The sequence below is a fragment of the Scyliorhinus canicula genome, chromosome 5 (genome assembly GCF_902713615.1).
Source record: "Scyliorhinus canicula chromosome 5, sScyCan1.1, whole genome shotgun sequence".
Lineage (NCBI taxonomy): Eukaryota > Metazoa > Chordata > Chondrichthyes > Carcharhiniformes > Scyliorhinidae > Scyliorhinus > Scyliorhinus canicula.
This window is the reverse complement of record NC_052150.1, coordinates 111,934,728-111,955,464: the sequence shown is the minus strand read 5'-3', so window position 1 is coordinate 111,955,464 and position 20,737 is coordinate 111,934,728. Positions and strand designations below refer to the sequence as shown.

The 20,737-nt window shown below is 43.0% G+C and overlaps 1 protein-coding gene across 1 annotated transcript in view; it reads left to right on the top strand.

The window, feature by feature from the left end:
• phf14 (PHD finger protein 14) overlaps positions 1-20,372 on the top strand; it is a 303,809-nt gene extending 283,437 nt beyond the window's left edge. The window contains 1 exon segment of the mRNA XM_038796438.1: positions 20,129-20,372. Coding sequence (XP_038652366.1) covers positions 20,129-20,215 — 87 coding nt within the window. The 3' untranslated portion in view covers positions 20,216-20,372.
• Positions 20,373-20,737: the final 365 nt, after the last annotated feature.

Sequence of the window (20,737 nt, the reverse complement as noted above, 5' to 3'; positions counted from 1 at the left end):
TGCACCATCGCGCATGTGCAGTGCAGTCGGTCGACCTAGGCACCTGCGCAGTCGGTCTTGTCGTCCACTCGGTCGTGGCGCGCATGCGCAGGGATCTGGGACAATGGCGCAAAACGGCAACTCTCCTCGATGCTCAGGCCCTGCATCTGTGCGATGGCCTGCACCCTTACCGCCTCGTGGGAGGCCAGCTTTGCAGTTTCTGCCGCCCTGATGTGGGAGTAAGGATTCTTGGCATGCTCATGGACAATGCACGTCTCAATAGCGACAGAGAGAGTCAACTGTTTGATTTTAAGGAGCTGCTGCCGCAGGGAGTCGGAGTGGACCCCGGAAACGATCTGATCCCGGATCATGGAATCAGCTGTTGAGTCATAGTTACGTGACTGCGCCAGGATACGGAGATGGGTCAAGAAGGAGTGAAAAGGTTCATCCTTACCTGAAGTCTCTGCTGCAAGATGTACCATTCAAAGCTCTCATTCACCTCAATGTCGCAGTGGCTGTCGAACTTCAGCAGGACTGTTTTGAATTTTGTTTTGTCTTCGCCATCGGCGAACGTAAGGGAGTTGTAGATATGGATGGCGTGATCCCCCGCAGTGAAGAGAAATAGCGCAATTTTCCTGGCATCCGATGCTGCCTCGAGGTCGGAGGCCTCGATGTACAAGAGGAACTTTTGCTTAAAGATTTTCCAGTTGGCGCCGAGGTTGCCGGAGATGCGGAGTTGCAGAGGAGGCTGGATGTTTTCCATTTCGCTGGATGGCTGCTTGCTGGTCAATGCTGATTCACTCGAGGTAGATCTGTCAAGATCAGGAGCACTCTGGTACCATGATGTGTTAGACAGGTTGGTTCGATGTGGACTGCACTTGATGCAGGGAAGTTAGAAATAGACGTCTAACACTGGAGAAGATCAAACACTGTTTTATTCAACTATGGAACTGCTATACATATTCAGCTGTGGGTCGACACTATACTGATCTGACTGGTGACCTTGTAGTAGCCTGACCAGACTTACTGTCTACCGCATGTTGTTAGCACTTGCTAGCTGGTGTCCTGTCTGGTGATTGGCTGTACTGTGTTGTATGCTTACTGGTCATCCTATGTGTCAATCACTGCCTGTCTGCATCTCATTATATACATGAGTGGATATTATGAGAATCCCAACCCTCAATTGTATTTTATGCTCATTTGCTTTTTCTCTCTCTATCTTCCTTCTCTTTCTTTGCAATTTGTCACCCTCTGTTCATGCGGAAAGGTAAGATTAGTCATTTTTGAAAATATAATTTAAATACTTGATTAAGACTAAAATATGTATTAAAAATCAAATTTATACTGAAAACTCAAAGCCTTTTCGGGGAACCGCATAAAGTAATCAAAAAACATGGTTGAGAATTTCATCTCTACGTCCATGCAAGTGGAACTGCAACTGATTGCAGCATTCTTTACTGAGAATTCCCATCATGGAGCTGGAATGATCTCATCCGATTGTCCAAGCAGCCAGTTCCAGTGGTTAGCACTGTTGCCTCATGGTGCCGAGGACCCGGGTTCGATCCTGGCCCTGGATGACGGTCCGTGTGCAATTTGCACATTCTCCCCATGTCTGTGTGGGTCTCAGCTCCACAACCCAAAGTTGTGCCTGGTAGGTGAATTGGCCACTCTAAATTCCCTTTAATTGTAAAAAAAGAATTGGGTACTCTAAATTAAGAATATATATGATTCTGAAGGGGCTTGACAGGGTAAATGCTGAGAAGATTTTTCCTCTCGTGGGAGAGTGTAGGATGAGAGGGCATAGTCTCAGAATAAAGAGTTGGATTTAAAAAAAGAGAAAATAAAGGGGGGGGGGACAGCACAGTGGTGAGCACTGCAGCCTCACAGCTTCAGGGTCCCAGGTTCAATTCCGGCCTCTAGTAACTGTGTAGCGTTTGCACTTTCTCCCCGAGTCTGCATGGGTTTCCTCCGCGTGCCCGTTTCCCCTCTCAGTCCAAAGATGTGCAGGTCAGGTGGATTGGAATGCTAAATTGCCCTTAGTGTCCAAAGGTTAGGTGGAGTTACTGGGTTATGGGGCCGACGTGTAGGTGTGTGGGCTTAAGTAGGGTTCTCTTTCCAAGGGCCGATGCAGACTCGATGGCCTCCTGCACTGTAAAATTGATTCTAAGCATCCAATCACATTAAAGGATTTTCACAGATATCCAACCAAAAAACGAAAAGCAGTAAAATACTGTACAGAACAAATTAAAGATTAATACATGGAGCAAAGGTTAGAAACTATAATGTTCTGAAAAACTTATTTTTAGAAAGGTTTTTAAATATTCTACTAATTAATGATATATCCCGACTCTACGGATGTGTTTTTCCCACCGGGTTGCACCCGGCACTGATTCTATTATGTCGGATGCACAGCAGGAGAAGCCAAAAACTGGTTTTGCACCGGACGCCGAACCGCAGGTGATGCACCCAACCCAGTATACCCATTATGACCTGCGTCAGTCCTTACTGGCATGATTCAGATCAGCATATTTAAACAAGTCATTAGGTTCTTTTAAATGTGCGCACTTGTTCAAGGCTGCAAGCTCCCGGCTCCCGGTATTCACCAACCCCACTGGTGAGGCCCACGCCAGCACAAATCCGTGTTGGTCTCCAAAAATGGAAACCAGATGTGTCGGCCAGAGAGAGGGGCTCAGAGGCCATTGAAGCCCCAGGGTGGTCAAGGACAGGGCGGCCCTTGGCGCCCTGGCAATGCCAAGCTGACACCCTGGCAGTGTCAACTTGACCCAACAGGGTTGCCAGATTGACACTGCCTGGGTGCCGGGGTAGTGCCAGTTGCCAGGTTGGCACTACCGAGATGCCAAGGGGTATAGTCTGAGGAGTCCATTCCCATTGAAGGGGGGGGCCTCAGTGACGCCATAGTGCGGTATGCTCACTGGGGTGGGGGAGGAGGGAATATAGCAATGCTAAGGAGGTTGGGTGGATGTGGGGCCAGGCCATCCTCATGTCTGGGTAGTTTAGATGGGAGGGGGGGTTGTCATGCAGACTTTTCATGATTGGGAAAGTTGGAAGTGTTGCCCATGTCTGTTGTGGTGGTTGGGGGGGGGGGAAGGGGACGGGGGGGGGGGGGGGGGGGGGGACCTCGACTCTCGACTATTTGAGATCTGTGCACCCTTCAGAAAGGACTTCTTGCTTTCTGAGGAACATATGAACTAGGAGCAGGAGTAGGTCATAAGGCCCTTCGAGCCTGCTCTGCCATTCAATGAGATCATGGCTGATCTTTTGTGGACTTAGTTCCACTTTTCCGCCCGAACACCACAACCCTTTATTCCTTTAATCTTCAAAAAACTATCTATCTTTATCTTAAAAACATTTAATGACGGAGTCTTAACTACTTCACTGGGCAGGGAATTCTATCGATTCACAACGCTTTGGGTGAAGAAGTTCCTCCTAAACTCAGTCCTAAATCTACTTCCCCTTATTTTGAGGCTATGACCCCTAGTTCTGCTTTCACCCGCCAGTGGAAACAACCTGCCTGCATCTATCCTATCTATTCCCTTCACAATTTTATTTGTTTCTGTAAGATCCCCCCCGCATCCTTCTAAATTCCAACGAGTACAGTCCCAGTCTACTCAACCTCTCCTCGTAATCCAACTCCCTCAACTCTGGGATTAACCTAGTGAAGCTCCTCTGCGCACTCTCCAGTGCCAGTATGTCCTTTCTCAAGTAAGGAGACCAAAACTGAACACAATACTCCAGGTGTGGCCTCACTAACACCTTATACAATTGCAGCATAACCTCACTAGTCTTAAATTCCATACCTCTAGCAATGAAGGACAAAACTTCATTCGCCTTCTTAATCACCTGTTGCACCTGTAAACCAACTTTTTGCGACGCCTGCACTAGGACACCCAGGTCCCTCTGCACAGCAGCATGTTTTAATATTTTATCATTTAGATAATCCCTTTTGCTGTTATTCCTACCAAAATGGATAACCTCACATTTGTCAACATTGTATTCCATCTGCCAGACCCTAGTCCATTCACTTAAACGATCCAAATCCCTCTGCAGACTTCCAATATCCTCTGCACTTTTTGCTTTACCACTCATCTTAGTGTCATCTGCAAACTTGGACACATTGCACTTGGTCCCCGACTCCAAATCATCTATGAAAATTGTGAACAATTGTGGGCCCAACACTGAACCCTGAGGGACACCACTAGCTACTGATTGGCAACCAGAGAAACACCCATTAATCCCCACTTTTTGCTTTCTATTAATTAACCAATCCTCTACCATGCTACTACTTTACCCTGAATGCCATGCATCTTTATCTGATGCATCAACTTTTTGTGTGGCACCTTGTCAAAAGCTTTCTGGAAATCCAGATATACCACATCCATTGGCTCCCCGTTGTCTACCGCCGGCGTCTTTAGTTCACTACTGCAAAAAAAATTTTGTGTAGGATTTCAGTGAGAAACCCCCAAGCTCCAAAAATGACCAACTGTGTGTGAATACAGATCTGGATCGCGTCCATGCACCCGACAGGAATCACCCCGTGAAACCCGCTCAAAATGATGGTGTGGAGTGGAGGGAGAAAATGTGCAAGTGAGAACACCTACTGCCTGAGGTTGATCACTAAGTAACAGACCAGAGCATCAGGATCTCCATGAACTTCTGCATTAATAGTCAATTTTGGTGGGTGGAGGAAGGGGTTGTCTGGACCAGATTTTATGGAGGGTAATAGCATGGTGTAGGCTGTAGTTTGCAATTTAGTAAAAGTGCTTGAATTTTCAACAGTACCATTTAAACAAGTATGTAGTGTAACACTAAGTCTGAGACCATGTGGGAAGTTAAAAAAGCTAATCCAGAAAAATTTGATATCCAAATTCATCCGTGTTCTGATTCCGCATGAGACTGTTGAAACACTACTGTTCAAGGTGCTTTCTCTTCCCACTAAGAAGTAATTTATTTTTCATATTTTAAATTACATTAATCGATCATATAACAAGATAGCCAGACCTTTTTGAGAGATTTGTGTTGGATAAATATTTTAAATTATTAATGTTTTTGTAGCTGGCGTTTCCACCAAACAAAACATTCAGAATTTGTCCTTTTACTATCTTGTAGAATGCATTTTATCTTCATTCTTTCTATTGTTTCATACTATTAGCAGGATGCTTGGATTGCTTTGTGGAAATCTAGTATACATTTATACCAATATAAAGATCATCTCAACCTGAAGAATTGAGGTGATTTAATACAATAAGCAGTTCTGCCTGCACTGGATATTAAATGTAGTCGATCCATCTTTTCAAAGTCAGTGTGCAATTCTGATATTGTCACGTTCTTAAGGTTTGCTGAGATTGTCAAAGACATACTTAATACCAAATATTTATTATGTTTGGAAAAACAAAATTGAATGGAAGAAGAAGCTTTTCACTGGACGTTTTCATTTTTAAAGCAATTCATGAATTCCTGCCTAAGAGATTAGGATCAATTGATTGACATTTCTGCACTGGTTGTTAAACTACTCTCAACTAAGTTGATTTTGATTCATGGCCTTTTTCCCCTTAGATTTGTAGGCATGGATCCAGTCAATTAATGATGGTGACTAGATAGGGTGGCCTTGCCTGGTTTTCTAGCAGGGACTCCTGTTTTAAGGTGGTCTGCCCACTGTCCAGTACCCATTACTGAAACATGGTTAAAGGATGGTCACGACTGGGAGTTAAATATCCGAGGGTATCAAACCATTCGGAAGGACAGAGTGGATGGTAAGGGAGGTGGTGTTGCTCTGTTATTTAAGGATGACATCCGGGCAATAGTAAGGGATGACATTGGTGCTATGGAGGATAAGGTTGAATCCATTTGGGTAGAAATCAGGAATAGTAAGGCGAAAAAGTCACTGATAGGAGTAGTCTATCGGCCACCAAATAGTAACAATATGGTGGGGCAGGCAATAAACAAAGAAATAACTGATGCATGTAGAAATGGTACAGCAGTTATCATGGGGGATTTTAATCTCCATGTCGATTGGTTTAACCAGGTCGGTCAAGGCAACCTTGAGGAGGAGTTTATAGAATGTATCCGCGATAGTTTCCTAGAACAGTATGTAATGGAACCTACGAGGGAACAAGCGGTCCTAGATCTTGTCCTGTGTAATGAGACAGGATTGATTCATGATCTCATAGTTTGGGATCCTCTCGGAAGGAGCGATCACAATATGGTGGAATTTAAAATACAGATGGAGGGCGAGAAAGTAAAATCAAATACTAGTGTTTTGTGTTTAAACAAAGGAGATTACAAGGGGATGAGAGAAGAACTAGCTAAGGTAGACTGGGAGCTAAGACTTTATGGTGGAACAGTTGAGGAACAGTGGAGAACCTTCCAAGCGATGTTTCACAGTGCTCAGCAAAGGTTTATACCAACAAAAAGGAAGGACGGAAGAAAGAGGGAAAATCGACCGTGGATATCTAAGGAAATAAGGGAGAGTATCAAATTGAAGGAAAAAGCATATAAAGTGGCAAAGATTGCTGGGAGATTAGAGGACTGGGAAATCTTTAGGGGGCAACAGAAAGCTACTAAAAAAGCTATAAAGAAGAGTAAGATAGAGTATGAGAGTAAACTTGCTCAGAATATAAAAACACAGTAAAGGTTTTTACAAATATATAAGACAAAAAAGAGTGGCTAAGGTAAATATTGGTCCTTTAGAGGATGAGAAGGGAGTTTTAATAATGGGAAATGAGGAAATGGCTGAGGAACTGAACAGGTTTTTTGGGTCGGTCTTCACAGTGGAAGACACAAATAACATGCCAGCGACTGATAGAAATGAGGCTATGACAGGTGAGGACCTTGAGAGGATTGTTATCACTAAGGAGGGAGTGATGGGCAAGCTAATGGGGCTAAAGGTAGACAAGTCTCCTGGCCCTGATGGAATGCATCCCAGAGTGCTAAAAGAGATGGCTAGGGAAATTGCAGATGCACTAGTGATAATTTACCGAAATTCACTAGACTCTGGGGTGGTCCCGGTGGACTGGAAATTAGCAAATGTGACGCCACTGTTTAAAAAAGGAGGTAGGCAGAAAGCAGGAAATTATAGGCCAGTGAGCTTAACTTCGGTAGTAGGGAAGATGCTGGAATCTATCATCAAGGAAGAAATTGCGAGGCATCTGGATAGAAATTGTCCCATTGGGCAGACGCAGCATGGGTTCGTAAAGGGCAGGTCATGCCTAACTAATTTAGTGGAATTTTTTGAGGACATTACCAGTGCAGTAGATAACGGGGAGCCGATGGATGTGGTATATCTGGATTTCCAGAAAGCCTTTGACAAGGTGCCACACAAAAGGTTGCTGCATAAGATAAAGATGCATGGCATTAAGGATTGGTTAATTAATAGAAAGCAAAGAGTTGGGATAAATGGGTGTTTCTCTGGTTGGCAATCAGTAGCTAGTGGTGTCCCTCAGGGATCCGTGTTGGGCCCACAATTGTTCACAATTTACATAGATGATTTGGAGTTGGGGACCAAGGGCAATGTGTCCAAGTTTGCGGATGACACTAAGATGAGTGGTAAAGCGAAAAGTGCAGAGGATACTGGAAGTCTGCAGAGGGATTTGGATAGGTTAAGTGAATGGGCTAGGGTCTGGCAGATGGAATACAATGTTGACAAATGTGAGGTTATCCATTTTGGTAGGAATAACAGCAAACGAGATTATTATTTAAACAATAAAATATTAAAGCATGCCGCTGTTCAGAGAGACTTGGGTGTGCTAGTGCATGAGTCACCGAAGGTTGGTTTACAAGTGCAACAGGTGATTAAGAAGGCAAATGGAATTTTGTCCTTCATTGCTAGAGGGATGGAGTTTAAGACTAGGGAGGTTATGTTGCAATTGTATAAGATGTTAGTGCGGCCACACCTGGAGTATTGTGTTCAGTTTTGGTCTCCTTACTTGAGAAAGGACGTACTGGCGCTGGAGGGTGTGCAGAGGAGATTCACTAGGTTAATCCCAGAGCTGAAGGGGTTGGATTATGAGGAGAGGTTGAGTAGACTGGAACTGTACTTGTTGGAATTTAGAAGGATGAGGGGGGATCTTATAGAAACATTTAAAATTATGAAGGGAATAGATAGGATAGATGCGGGCAGGTTGTTTCCACTGGCGGGTGACAGCAGAACTAGGGGACATAGCCTCAAAATAAGGGGAAGTAGATTTAGGACTGAGTTTAGGAGGAACTTCTTCACCCAAAGGGTTGTGAATCTATGGAATTCCTTGCCCAGTGAAGCAGTTGAGGCTCCTTCATTACATGTTTTTAAGGTAAAGATAGATAGTTTTTTGAAGAATAAAGGGATTAAGGGTTATGGTGTTCAGGCCGGAAAGTGGAGCTGAGTCCACAAAAGATCAGCCATGATCTAATTGAATGGCGGAGCAGGCTCGAGGGGCCAGATGGCCTACTCCTGCTCCTAGTTCTTATGTTCTTACCCAATTGAACCGGATGCCTTATTGGCGGACATTTTTATTTTGAAGCAGGCAGCCTGTAGGGCAGTATTAAATTCAAAATTGTTGTCGTGCCTGTGAAAGCCCGGCCCATACAAAGGTACAAATTAGGAACAGGCCTACTCAACTGCTCAAGACTGCTTCATCATTCAGTAAAATCACAGCTGACCTAATTGTAACCTTAACTCTAAAATCCCACTTACCCTTATAAGTTATAATCTCCTCCCCCCTCAGAATTACTATCACATCCCTACAAAAATCTTATTAGGCCTATCAGTATACATATCCTTGTGATGCAATGAGGCTACGTTGCACGGCAATTAGCATGGATGTAGAACCATACCCATGCACACTGGACATATCCAGGCTTGGGCTGTCAAGTGGCAAGTAACATTCATGCCACACAAGTACCAGGCAATGACCATCTCCAACAAGAACAGAGATCTATAATAATAATCTTTATTATTACAAGTAGGCTGACATTAACACTGGTATGAAGTTACTGTGAAAAACCCCTAGTCGCCACATTCCGGTGCCTTTTCGTCTACACAAGAGGGAGAATTCAGAATGTCCAAATTACCTAACAGCAGGTCTTTGGGGACTTGTGGGAGGAAACCGGAGCACCCGGAGGAAACACTCAGATTTCGCACAGACAGTGACCCAAGCCAGGAATCGAACCTGGGACCCTGCCTCTGTGAAGCCATAGTATTAACCGCTGTGCTCCATGACGCCCATGGTAACCGTCGCCCCTTAATATTCAATAGCATTACCATCGCTGAATCCCTCACTGTCAACATCCTGCGGGTTACCATTGAGTAGCTAGCTGGACCAGTGGACTAGCCATATAAATTTTGTGGCTACAAGAGCAGTTCAGAGGCTTGGAATATGCAGCAAGTGACTTACCTCCTGACTCCTCAAAGCCTGCCCACCGCCTACAAGGTACAAGTCAAAAGTATGATGGAATGCTCACCACTTGCCTGTATGAGTGCAGTTCAAGAAGCTTGACACCACCTTGGACAAAGCAGTCCACTTGATTGCTACCCTTTTCACAAACATTCAGTCCCTTCAGCACCAGCGTACTGTGACAGCCATGTGTACCATCTACAAGATGCGCTGCAGAACTCAGCATGGTTCCTTCGGCAGCACCTTCCAAACCCACAATCATTATCATCTAGAAGGACAAGAGCAGCAGAAACCTGAGAGCACCACCACCCGGAGGTTCCCCTCCCAGTCACTCACCATCCTGACTTGGAAAGGTATTGCCATTCCAAGAGGATCATGGGGTCAAAATCCTGGAATTCCATCACTATCAGCACTGTGGATGTACCTACACTCCCGGAACTGCAGAGATTCAATAAGGCAGCCCACCACCACCTTCAGACAGGCAATTAAAAGGTCAACAGGGTCAAGGTGTGCTGAACAGACGATAGCAACACCCACATCCCGTAAAATTATTTTTTTTAAAACACAATTCGAATTTAAAGCATGACTTTATTTTTTTGTGGCTTGATTTACCTCCTCTAAGGTTTATTCTAAGCTGGAAATGTACGATCTCTTGAAGCTTAGCTTGCTGTAAGAAACTGGGTTCATTATGTAAGATTCATTTTAATCAATTATAATTTTTTTTTTGAAGTGCACAAATGCGAGTATATGGTTATCATATATTCTCGAGGTCTGGCTGTGGTCACCCTACAATTAGATTTTTAAAATTCTTTCATAGAATATGGGCATTGCTGACCAGGTCAGCATTTGTTGCACATCCCTAATTGTTCATGAAGTGAGTGTCTTTCTGGGCGATTTCAGAGGGCATTTATGGGTCAAATACATTGCTGTGTGTCTGGAGTCACATGTAGGCCAGACCATGTAAGGATGGTAGATTTCCTTCCCTAAAGTCAAATGGGTTTTTACGACAGATGGGTTTTTACAACAGTCAAGATCGTGTTATGGTCACAATTACTGAGACTAGCTTTTATTTCCAGATTTATTAATTAAATTCAAATTCAACCAGCTGCATGATGAGGTTTGAACCAATGTCCTCAGAACCTGGGGGGGGGGGGGGTCTCGATTACAAGCCCAGAAACATTACCACTACTCCACCATCTCCCCAGTGATAGTTCATGGAGAAATTGAGCCCTGTTTTGCCGCGGCTAAGGAAGAGAATAGACAAGATTAAATTGGCAGTTTGAAGTAATCACTTACGACATGTGATATATGGAAAATGTTGCCCTTCCCAAGTGCTACTAGCTTTAGGTAACCCTCCTGCTCACACTGTCAGCAAGTTATCACATTATCAGTTTTTCAAACTGTCTCCTGATTGGCTAGAAGCTTTTACCTTGCTATTACTGATGGATTTTAATTGACTTCCGAAGGCGGCTATGGTGTGAGTGTTGCACACAGGACGGCTCTGGCTCAAAGGTGTTTGTTTTGGCCTTTTTCATCATCTTTTGCGTAGATTGGGCAGAAAGGTGGAACAGAAAGTGCAAGGGAAGAAGCTCTTCCCTGGATTAGCATGTTTGTTGGCAAACAGACCCAATAAAAGACAGTGCAGGACCTAGGTACGGAGGTGGAGGAGACTCATGGCGCAGCAGCATTTGTGAAAATGGTGGAGGAGGAATGGTCGGCGGTGGCAGGAAAGCCTTAGATGGAGAAATTGATGAGCTTCATCAAGGATGATTTTTGGTCCCAGAGGAAAGAGTGACTGGTCGAAGGCTATTGAGGGAGCAGTGGTACCCATTCACGGGTTTCTGGATCGGGTGGAAAAATGCCTCGAGGCAAAAAGGGACAATCTAGCGTGGCCAATCCACCCAACCTGCACATCTTTGGGTTGTGGGGGTGAAACCCATGCAAACGCGGGGAGAATGTGCAAACTCCACACGGACAGTGACCCAGAGTCGGGATCGAACCTGGAACCTCGGCGCCGTCAGGCAACAGGGCTAACCCACTGCGCCACCGTGCTGCCCCTATGTCACAATTCTTACCGGAGGTTTATAAGCAGTTTGTGACAGAGTTGAACCCCCACTTGTTGAGACGTTTAGTGAGGCGGTGGAGAGGAGTGAGTTGCCAGCAACGTTACCTCAGGACGTTGATCTTGTTGATCCTGAAAAAGGGGAAGGACCCACTGGAGTGTGCGTCCTGCAGGCCCATTTCTTTGTTGAGCATGGACGTTAAATTATTGGTGAGGTTTGGTGTGTCGGTTGGTGGGTGTGTGCCAGAAGTGGTCTCTGAAGATCAAGCGGGCTTGTGTAGTGTGGGCAGCTCTCCAGTAACATTAGGAGGCTGCTGAATGTAGTTATGACTCCGTTCGGGGGGCAGGCACCAGAGGTTTTTGTATCCATGGATGCGGAGAAGGCTTTTGACCAGGTAGAATGGAGGTATTGGTTTGAAATAAGAACATGACATAAGAACTGGGAGCAGGAGTAGGCCATCTGACCCCTCAAGCCTGCTCTGCCATTGAATAAGATCATGGCTGATCTTTTTGTGGACTCAGCCGCACTTACCCACCCACTCACTGTTCAAAAATCTATCTATCTTTGCCTTAAAAACATTAACAAGGTAGCCTGAACTGCTTCACTGGGCAGGGAATTCCACAGATTTACAACCCTTTGGGAAAAGAAATTCTTCCTCACCTCAGTCCTAAATCTGCTCCCGCTTATTTAGAGGCTATGCCCCCAAGTTCTAGTTTCACCTCCCTGCTTCTATCTGAAATGAAATTAAATGAAAATCGCTTATTGTCACGAGTAGACTTCAATGAAGTTACTGTGAAAAGCCCCTAGTCGCCACATTCCAGCGCCTGTTCGGGGAGGCTGTTACGGGAATCGAACCGTGCTGCTGGCCTGCTTGGTCTGGTTTCAAAGCCAGCGATTTAGCCCAGTGTGCTAAACTATTCCTTAATTATTCCCTTCATAATTTTGTATGTTTCTGTAAGATCCCCCCTCATTCTTCTAAATTCCAATGAGTCTAGTCCCAGTCTACTTAGTCTCTCCTCATAAGCCAATCCTATCAACTCCAGAATCAAACAAGTGAATCTCCTCTGCACTCTCTCTAGTGCCAGTACATCCGTTCTCAAGTAAGGAGATCAAAACTGTACTCCGTACTCTAGGTGTGGCCTCACCAGCACCCTATACAGCTGCAAAATTACTCTTTTTAAACTTCATCCCTCTAGCAATGAAGGACAGCATTCCATTTGCCTTCCTAATTACCTGCTGCACCTGCAAACAAACTTTTTGTGGTTCATGCGCAAGGACCCTGGACCCTCTGCATAACAGCATGCTGCAATTTTTTACCATTTAAATAATGTCGTTCCTATCAAAATGGATGACCTCACATTTACCAACATTGTACTCCATCTGCCAGACCCTTGCCCACTCACTTAAACTGCCTATATCCCTCTGCAGACTTTCAGTGTCCTCTGCACACTTTGCTCTACCACTCACCTTGGTGTCTTCTGCAAACTTTGACACATTACACTTGGTCCCCAACTCCAAATCGACTATGTAAATTGTAAACATTTTACAATTCTGGGTAGGTTTGGCTGTTGGGCCAACGTTGGTGGCATGGATTTGTCTTTTGTATGCGAGCCCTGTGGCTGGTGTGCGTACGAATGAGACGAGTCCAGAGTATTTTGGTTTACATAGGAAACCAAGGCTGGGGTGCCGGCTGTCACCGTTGTTATTTGAGTTGCCGATTGAGCCCTTGGCAATGTCCCTCCGGGGCTCGACCGTATTGTGAAGGGGAGGGCAGGGAGCACAAGGTGTCGCTCTTTGCAGACGACCTGTTGTTGTTTTCGTTGGATCTGCTGGAGAGTATGGTCAGAATTATGGGCCTGCTGGAGAGATTTGGGGCTTTCTCCGGGTGTAGATTGTACGTAGGGAAGAGCAAGGTGTTTCCGGTGAATGCAGCAGGTAGGGGGCCAATTTAGGGCACTACCCTTTAAGGTGCCAAGAGAGCGGTTCATGTATTTGGGGAACCAAATGACGCAATAGTTTTTAAAAATAAATTGAGAGTACCCAATTAATGTTTTCCAATTAAGGGGCAATGTAGCGTGGCCAATCCATCTACCCTGCACATCTTTGGGTTGTGGGGACGAAACCCATGCAAACACGGGGAGAATGTGCAAACTCCACACGGACAGTGACCCAGATCGAACCTGGGACCTCAGCGCCATGAGGCAGCAGGGCGAACCCACTGCACCACCGTGCTGCCCCTCAAGTGACGCAATAGTGGGCCATGATGCACAGGTGGAACTTGACAGTGTTAGTGGGAGAGGTTAAGGGGGATCTCAAGAAGTGGAATACTTTGCACTTCATATTGCAGAGGGTAGGTGCAGATGGTAAAGGTGAATCTGTTGCTAAGGTTCCTGTTTGTCATTCAGACCCTCCCGATCATTCTCCCTAAGGCCTTTCTCCGTAGGGTGAAAGCGCTGATTTTGGAGTTCATACGTATAGGGAAGGTACCGAGAGTGAAGAGGGTTCTGCTATAGGGGCAAAAAGAGAATGGAAGTTAGCACTCCTGAGTCTGATGCACTCTTACTGGGCTACGGATGTGAAGAAGGTGCGGCGTTGTTGGGAGGAGGTGGAGTGGATTAGGTTGTAGGAGGAGTCCTGCAGGGGTTCCAGTTTGAGGGCCCTTATGACGGTCCCATTGCCGTTGGTTCCGGAGAAGTATACGGGGAGTCCGGTGATGTAGTCGACTATCAGGATATGAAACCAGTTGAAGAGGCATTTTAAATTGGATAAGATGTTGGTTTTGGTGCCACTGTGTGGGAACCATGGGGATGTATGGGAAGTGGAGGGTGGTGGACCTGAAGCAGGTTAGGGATGTGTTCTCGGAGGGGACGTTTGCAGTGCTGGACGAGCTGCGGGAGAGTTTTGTGCTTCCAAGGGGTAGCTGGTTTAAGTACATGCATGATTTGGGGGAGGATAGGATTGGGGACATATTCAGGTGATTGGGAGAGCAAGCAAGACATTGGTGGTGTGGATAAAGTGTAAGTGCGAGGAGGAGTTGGGGAAGGAGATGGGATGGGGACTCTGCTCTGGTGTGAGAGGATGCGGCGGGTGAACTCAATCTCCTGCGCGAGGATGAGCTTGATTCAGTTCAAGGTGGTACACATGACTCGGACAAGAATGAGTGGGTTCTTCCAGGGGGTAAGAGATGGGTTTGAGAAGTGTGGGCGGGAGCTGGCAAATCATGCTTATGCTTTGGCATTGCGAGAAGCTGGAGAGTTTTTGAGAGGCGGCGTTCGGGACGTTATCCAGGATAGCGGAGACAGAGGTCAGGCCGGACCCTATGATGATGACCTTTAGGGTCTGTGAGGAGTCAGGGCTGCTGGAGGGGAAGGGGGCTGATGAAGTGGCTTTGCCTCTCCCGATTGCCCGGCGAAGGATCCTTTTGAATTGGAGATCAGATATGCGGCCGGGATTGGTGGCCTGATTGGGAGATTTGTACGACTTTCTCCGGCTGGAGAATATACAATTCACTCTGAGGGGGTCAGACGAGGACTTCGAAGTGCGGTGGCGGCTGTACATGACTTATTTGAGGAGCTGTGTTCCTCGTGTGTGGGGGGGGGGGGGGGGGGGGGGGTCTGTTAAACATGTTGTGTTGGCTTGTGTATTTCGTTGATATTGTGCATGTTTGGAATAAGATATATTTTTTTAAAAGATGGATTTTGATTGAAGAGGTGGTTGTGACCACAAGAGTTGTAGGTTGCAACAAACAGGACAATCGGTAAATATATAAATGCTAGATACTTCATAAATACCAACGGTAAGACTGCTTGTGGACATAAGAAAAGAGGAAAAGACAAAATAAATGAAAGAAAAGTTGCATTTACTCACAATATCTCATAATGCTTTGCAACAATGTTGAAATGCAGTCAATCGTGTTATGCATCTATATCCTGGAAGCCAGCTTCCATAAGGTCTTATAAAAAGCAAATGAATAACCAAATAATCTGATTTCCTGGTGTTGGCCAGAAGAACAGGCAGTTGGTTCACTGAATAGTGCCATGAGATCCTTCATTTTGAGTTTTGCAGCAGACAAGAAAGGCAATTATGTTTGTTCTTTTCCAGAACAAGCCAAACTGAATCCCACTGCCCTACTCTCTATCCATAATCCATAAATAAGGGCAGCACAGTAGCATAGTGGTTAGCACTATGGCTTCACAGCGCCAAGGTCCCAGGTTCGATTCCCGCTTGGGTGACTGTCTGTGTGGAGTCTGCACGTTCTCCCCATGTCTGAGTGGGTTTCCTCCGGGCGCTCCGGTTTCCTCCCACAGTCCAAAAATGTGCAGGCTAGGTGGATTGGGCATGCTAAAATTGACCTTGGGTTAGATTGGGTTGCAGGGTTACGGGGATAGGGTGGAGGTGTGGGCTTAAGTAGGGTGCTCTTTCCAAGAGCTGGTGCAGACTCGATGGGCTGAATGGCCTCCTTCTGCATTGTAGATTCTAAGATGCCTCCTCTCCATTAAATATCCAGTTTCCCATAAAGAATGCATTGCATTACATAGGGAAAAGGACTTAAAAACCAGCCATTTGGTCCAATCATTCCATGCTAACATTGATTGAATGGCCTCATTTACGTGGCAAAACACCCAACAAACGTCTAAAGAAATGTTTTCCTTATCCCCCTTCTCTGTTGTTCATAATTTTATTATTGACCCTCCCCAGATACCCCTAAAGAGAGAAAACAGTCTTTATCTATTTAATGTATTAATAATCATCAGAAGTTTTGGAACCTCTGTTAACTATCCTCGAGGTATCTGTGCACTATTGGAATGAATCCCAAAATCTAAATTTTCTGTTTCTCTCTGTTCATTTGTGGATTGGAGTGTTGTTGGCAAGGCCAGCACATTTATTGCCCATCTCAATTGCCTTGAAGAGGTGATAGTGAGCCACTTTCTTGAAACGCTGCAATCTATGTGGTGTCGGTATCTCTCCACAGTGCTTCTGTTAGGCGGTGAGTTCCAGAATTTTGACCCAGCAAGAATGAAGGAATAATAATATATTTCTAATTCAGAAAGAAGTGTTATCTTCTCTGGACTGTTTGCTTTGATTTTTGTGCTCAAGTCCTGGAGTGGAATTTGTACCCAAAACATTCCGACTCAGGCAAGAGTGCTCCCAACCGAGCCATTGCTGACGCTACTTCTCGGAAATAGTATAAAAATTAATTCTAGTTTGAATGCAGACTCTTGTTAATTTTAAATGTCAGGCTTCGTAATACTGATGCAAATAAATCCATTTGGCCATATTGGTTATTAAACTAATAATTTAATTGTAACTTCTTATCTGAAGCATCAAAACTACATTATCAAACAAAATGTGAAATGAAAATGAATATCGCTTATTGTCACAAGTAGGCTTCAAATGAAGTTACTGTGAAAAGCCCCTAGTCGCCACATTATGGCGCCTGTTCAAGGAGGCTGGTACGGGAATTGAACTGTGCTGCTGGCCTGCCTTGGTCTGCTTTCAAAGCCAGCGATTTAGCCCTGTGCTAAACCAGCCCCTGTTTTAAGTTTTAAATATTAAAACTTAATATTTTAGAATACATATAATTATGCCTTTTTTAATAATCATATTTGTCATTATCCTCAAAATGTGAAACGTTGATTAATTGACCTTTGCATTACTTGGAATGTCAAAGCACATAACTGTTGAGTCACAAAAAAATAATTGCTAACTGATTGCTAATTCAATCTGTTGGAAAATTGAGTTAAAATATAGAAAAGCGGCAAAGGTCGTAAAATAGTTGTGCTTTACATGTGATGTATGCATTGTTAGAAGAATCATATTCTGGAACTGGTTTGGCATTTTAAAGTTTATATGACCTAATTTTGCTATCAATCTTTTGCATCTGTTTAGACATGGAGTGTGAATAGTAATCAATGTTTTGTCTGCTTTGTTAACCCTTTCCCTTCTAATATAACAGCTGACAAATATTATTTTATGATAAGTGGGTTGAAGGTTAATTAAATGAACTTCCGCTGTAATTCTTCCTCATTCTTAAGTGAATGTAACACAGGATGACTTTTCTTGTTAAATGATTACAATTGAACATGCAATTCTAAAAAAATCTAATGTAATGGATACCTCATTTTCTAATTATAGTCAGTACAAGCTTTCTTTCTTTGGAAGGGGGCTCGCCAAACACATTCTTATATCTCCCCTTGTGCAAACTAATAAAGACGTACAATAGAGAGCACAATTGTAAGTTGTATAACGCCCTAGGGGGTGAATTTTCCTGACAACTGCTTCACAAAGTAAATGTCAGACGTGTCAAAACTGTCATATGAAAATGATCCATGTAACCATGGTCTCTTTTTCCCTGGAGAATAAATAGCTGTCTTTGCTTTTCAGTTGCATTGTCAAAACCTACAATCTATTATAAATGTTTTATATCTGCCTGTAAAGCAACTGGTGCAAGGCTTAACGATTCAAAATCTCATGTTTTACAGTAGAGTGAGGTCTTTCATTCAGAAGATCATCAAAAGCCCACAATTTTCTTAGGACCATTAGCAATGACACCCAAGTATAAACTGCTGATGGACAATGTGGAAGTCAGTCTTTGGCTGAACTACAGTAGACCTTGTCTACAGTCCTACATTGGAAAGAGCACATTAACTTCATCCCAGCAAGAGACATGATTTAGAAAGATCATTTTTTCCATTCATCTGATTTTTCTATTCGTTGGGCCACAGTAACCAGATTGTGATGTGCCTCAGCAATTAAGAAGACAAATTGAAAAATATACAGCATGTCAATCAGCATCTGATTGAGAAAAGATAAATTAACGTTTCAATATTACCTGACTTCCCTTCTTAGTCTTAGCTTGCTTATTTTTAATTTGTTTCCCCTGATATTTGTGAAGAGCTGAATCATTGATTCTGCTTCGGCTGTTTGTGCATTTCTTAAGAGCTCACCACGCCACCATTTATTGAATGCTGTAAAAATAAAGTAGTAACCAAATGTATTTTGAAACCCCTTGAAAATTGATAGCTGTTGTGTTCTTAAGAAGTAAATGTGGTATAGCTAATTGAATATCAAGCAATCATTGCCAAAGAACATTATGATACTGCTTAATTTTAAAAATTGGCTTATAATAGATGCATAATGACTGGTGGCAGAACTTGAGTTATGGAAGATCGCTAGTATGCTGCTGTCTGATGTGATCTTTTTCTCCTATTTTAGACTTGACTGAATTTCAGATAACATATGGTGCTCCCAGTAATTGGAAAATTGGCAGGCTTGTCAGGAAGCTTTGGTGGATAGTGCATGAAATACAACTCAGAGGCATAAAACGTCTGTAAAATAAGATTCATAGCCACTTCAGCTGACTGAAGTAACTGACTGCAGAATAGAAGAACATTTTGTCACCAAAACTACTTGGTACTATTAATTTTGAGGTTGTTGATGAAACTGTTGTAAATTTTATTTTCAATATATTAAATAGTAATTTAATTGAACTCTTCAAATGAACCTCAGAATTGGTCTTTGATGATTGTTATGATCCCAATTAATGTTATTACAGAACAAATCAGATCCCAGAATGGAATATAGCTTGATAGATGAGTTTTTAAAATATTTTTTTAAACTGGCGGGTATTTACGAAACAGATTCACAGGAGTCTGCTATCGACCTTTTAAACCAAAATTTATTAAACAAGAAATATTAACTATATTACACTAGACCACAAAAAGGTTGGAAAGTTTTCAAAACAGATTTTTTTTAAATGATTCAAACTCATGCTATCCCTTTTATCCCAGACCCAACACTCCAGTGAAGAGGTATCATTATTTTCACACAAGGGTAGAGCTGGTTCAGTTGCAGAGAGGTTTATTTTCCAGTAGACTTTTGAATATTCACTTGAAATCCTTCCACAATTGCCATTTCCTCTGACATCCAGAAAACTCAGTTTAAATTCACCATCACTTTAACTGTAGAGCAATATGTGTGAGTTCATTAAATTCATTTGCAGCCTGGCATCATTTTAAGTCTCTCAGACCTTTCTTTCTATACTCTATGGTATATACGTACCAACTAAATGTAAAACTGTTTTTCTTGTCTTTCCATGTCTCTGGAAGGGTCTTTTCTCTGATACCCTGGCAACAGCGCAGTTTTTGCTTTTTGAATTTGTTTTGACTTGCCTAAACTGATAAGAGATGGCGTAACCTATCTCTTCACTTCAAAAGTCGTAAAACCTAATTAAAAACGCATGTACACAGACAGGGTCTGGAGACTTCCTAGCTCCATCTCAAAAAAAACTCTATAATTAAATCAAACCCAGGTTTCACCTTGTTCCTAAAATCCACAAATATAAATATACCTGATTTAAAACTATATCTACTTCTTACCATTATGCTTTTGTTACACAAACAGGGGAAGGGGAAAATGCCACCTCAGTTCAGCGGGAAACTACCTTGTGATATAATTATGATAGATGTGCCGGATCAAAATGCTACTTGTATTTAAATAAAAGAATGATTGGACTGTATATTTACAAATAACACCAAAACTTCAATATGGTGAATATAAATTTAAGAATTTTGAATGTGTATTCAAATTTAATAATTGAGTTCAGCATAAAATGATTTATAACATTGTTGAAAGTTAATGTTGCCATTGTGAAGAATGAGAAAGGTTCATTTTTTAAAAAAAGCTTGTTTTTCATAGGAAGATGAAGAGGAACTTGAGGAAGACGAAGACTGTGAAGAAGAAAATATTTTGGAAGAAAATGACTTCACCCCAGTAAATGAGTAAGATAATAGTATAACAGCGCCATATTGAAATGATAAATGCCTCATGTTGAGATCTACCTTTAAAAATAGTGGTATATCTGCTTTGATCTTCAATACAGTTGTGTTCATCCAATGCCTGTGAACCTGTTAATAAATACCTCAAAAAATGTTTTTTAAAATACTGTCTTCTGTGTGTGTATATGTATAATTATTTAGTAGTGTTTACTCCAAGAATCAATTTATTGACCTCCATAATATCAGTAACTGTAACCTAGGCTCAGATTCAAATGCAAACTAGAATGTCTCGTTCAAAACCTTTTTTTTTTAAATGCTCTCTTAAATGTGTAGTACTGAAATTCAAAATTATTGTAGGAACTAAGATCTTTAGTACAATGGATCTTCAATAGGATCTGTGACCTGTTCTTTGCTAATAAATGCCTAATTCATGCAGTGCAGTGTAGCTTTAATCAGTCCTACTCTGCAGGGTTGAATGGCATTGGCTTTTATGACAAATCTCAGTAGAATGGCAACATGCAATATTTTT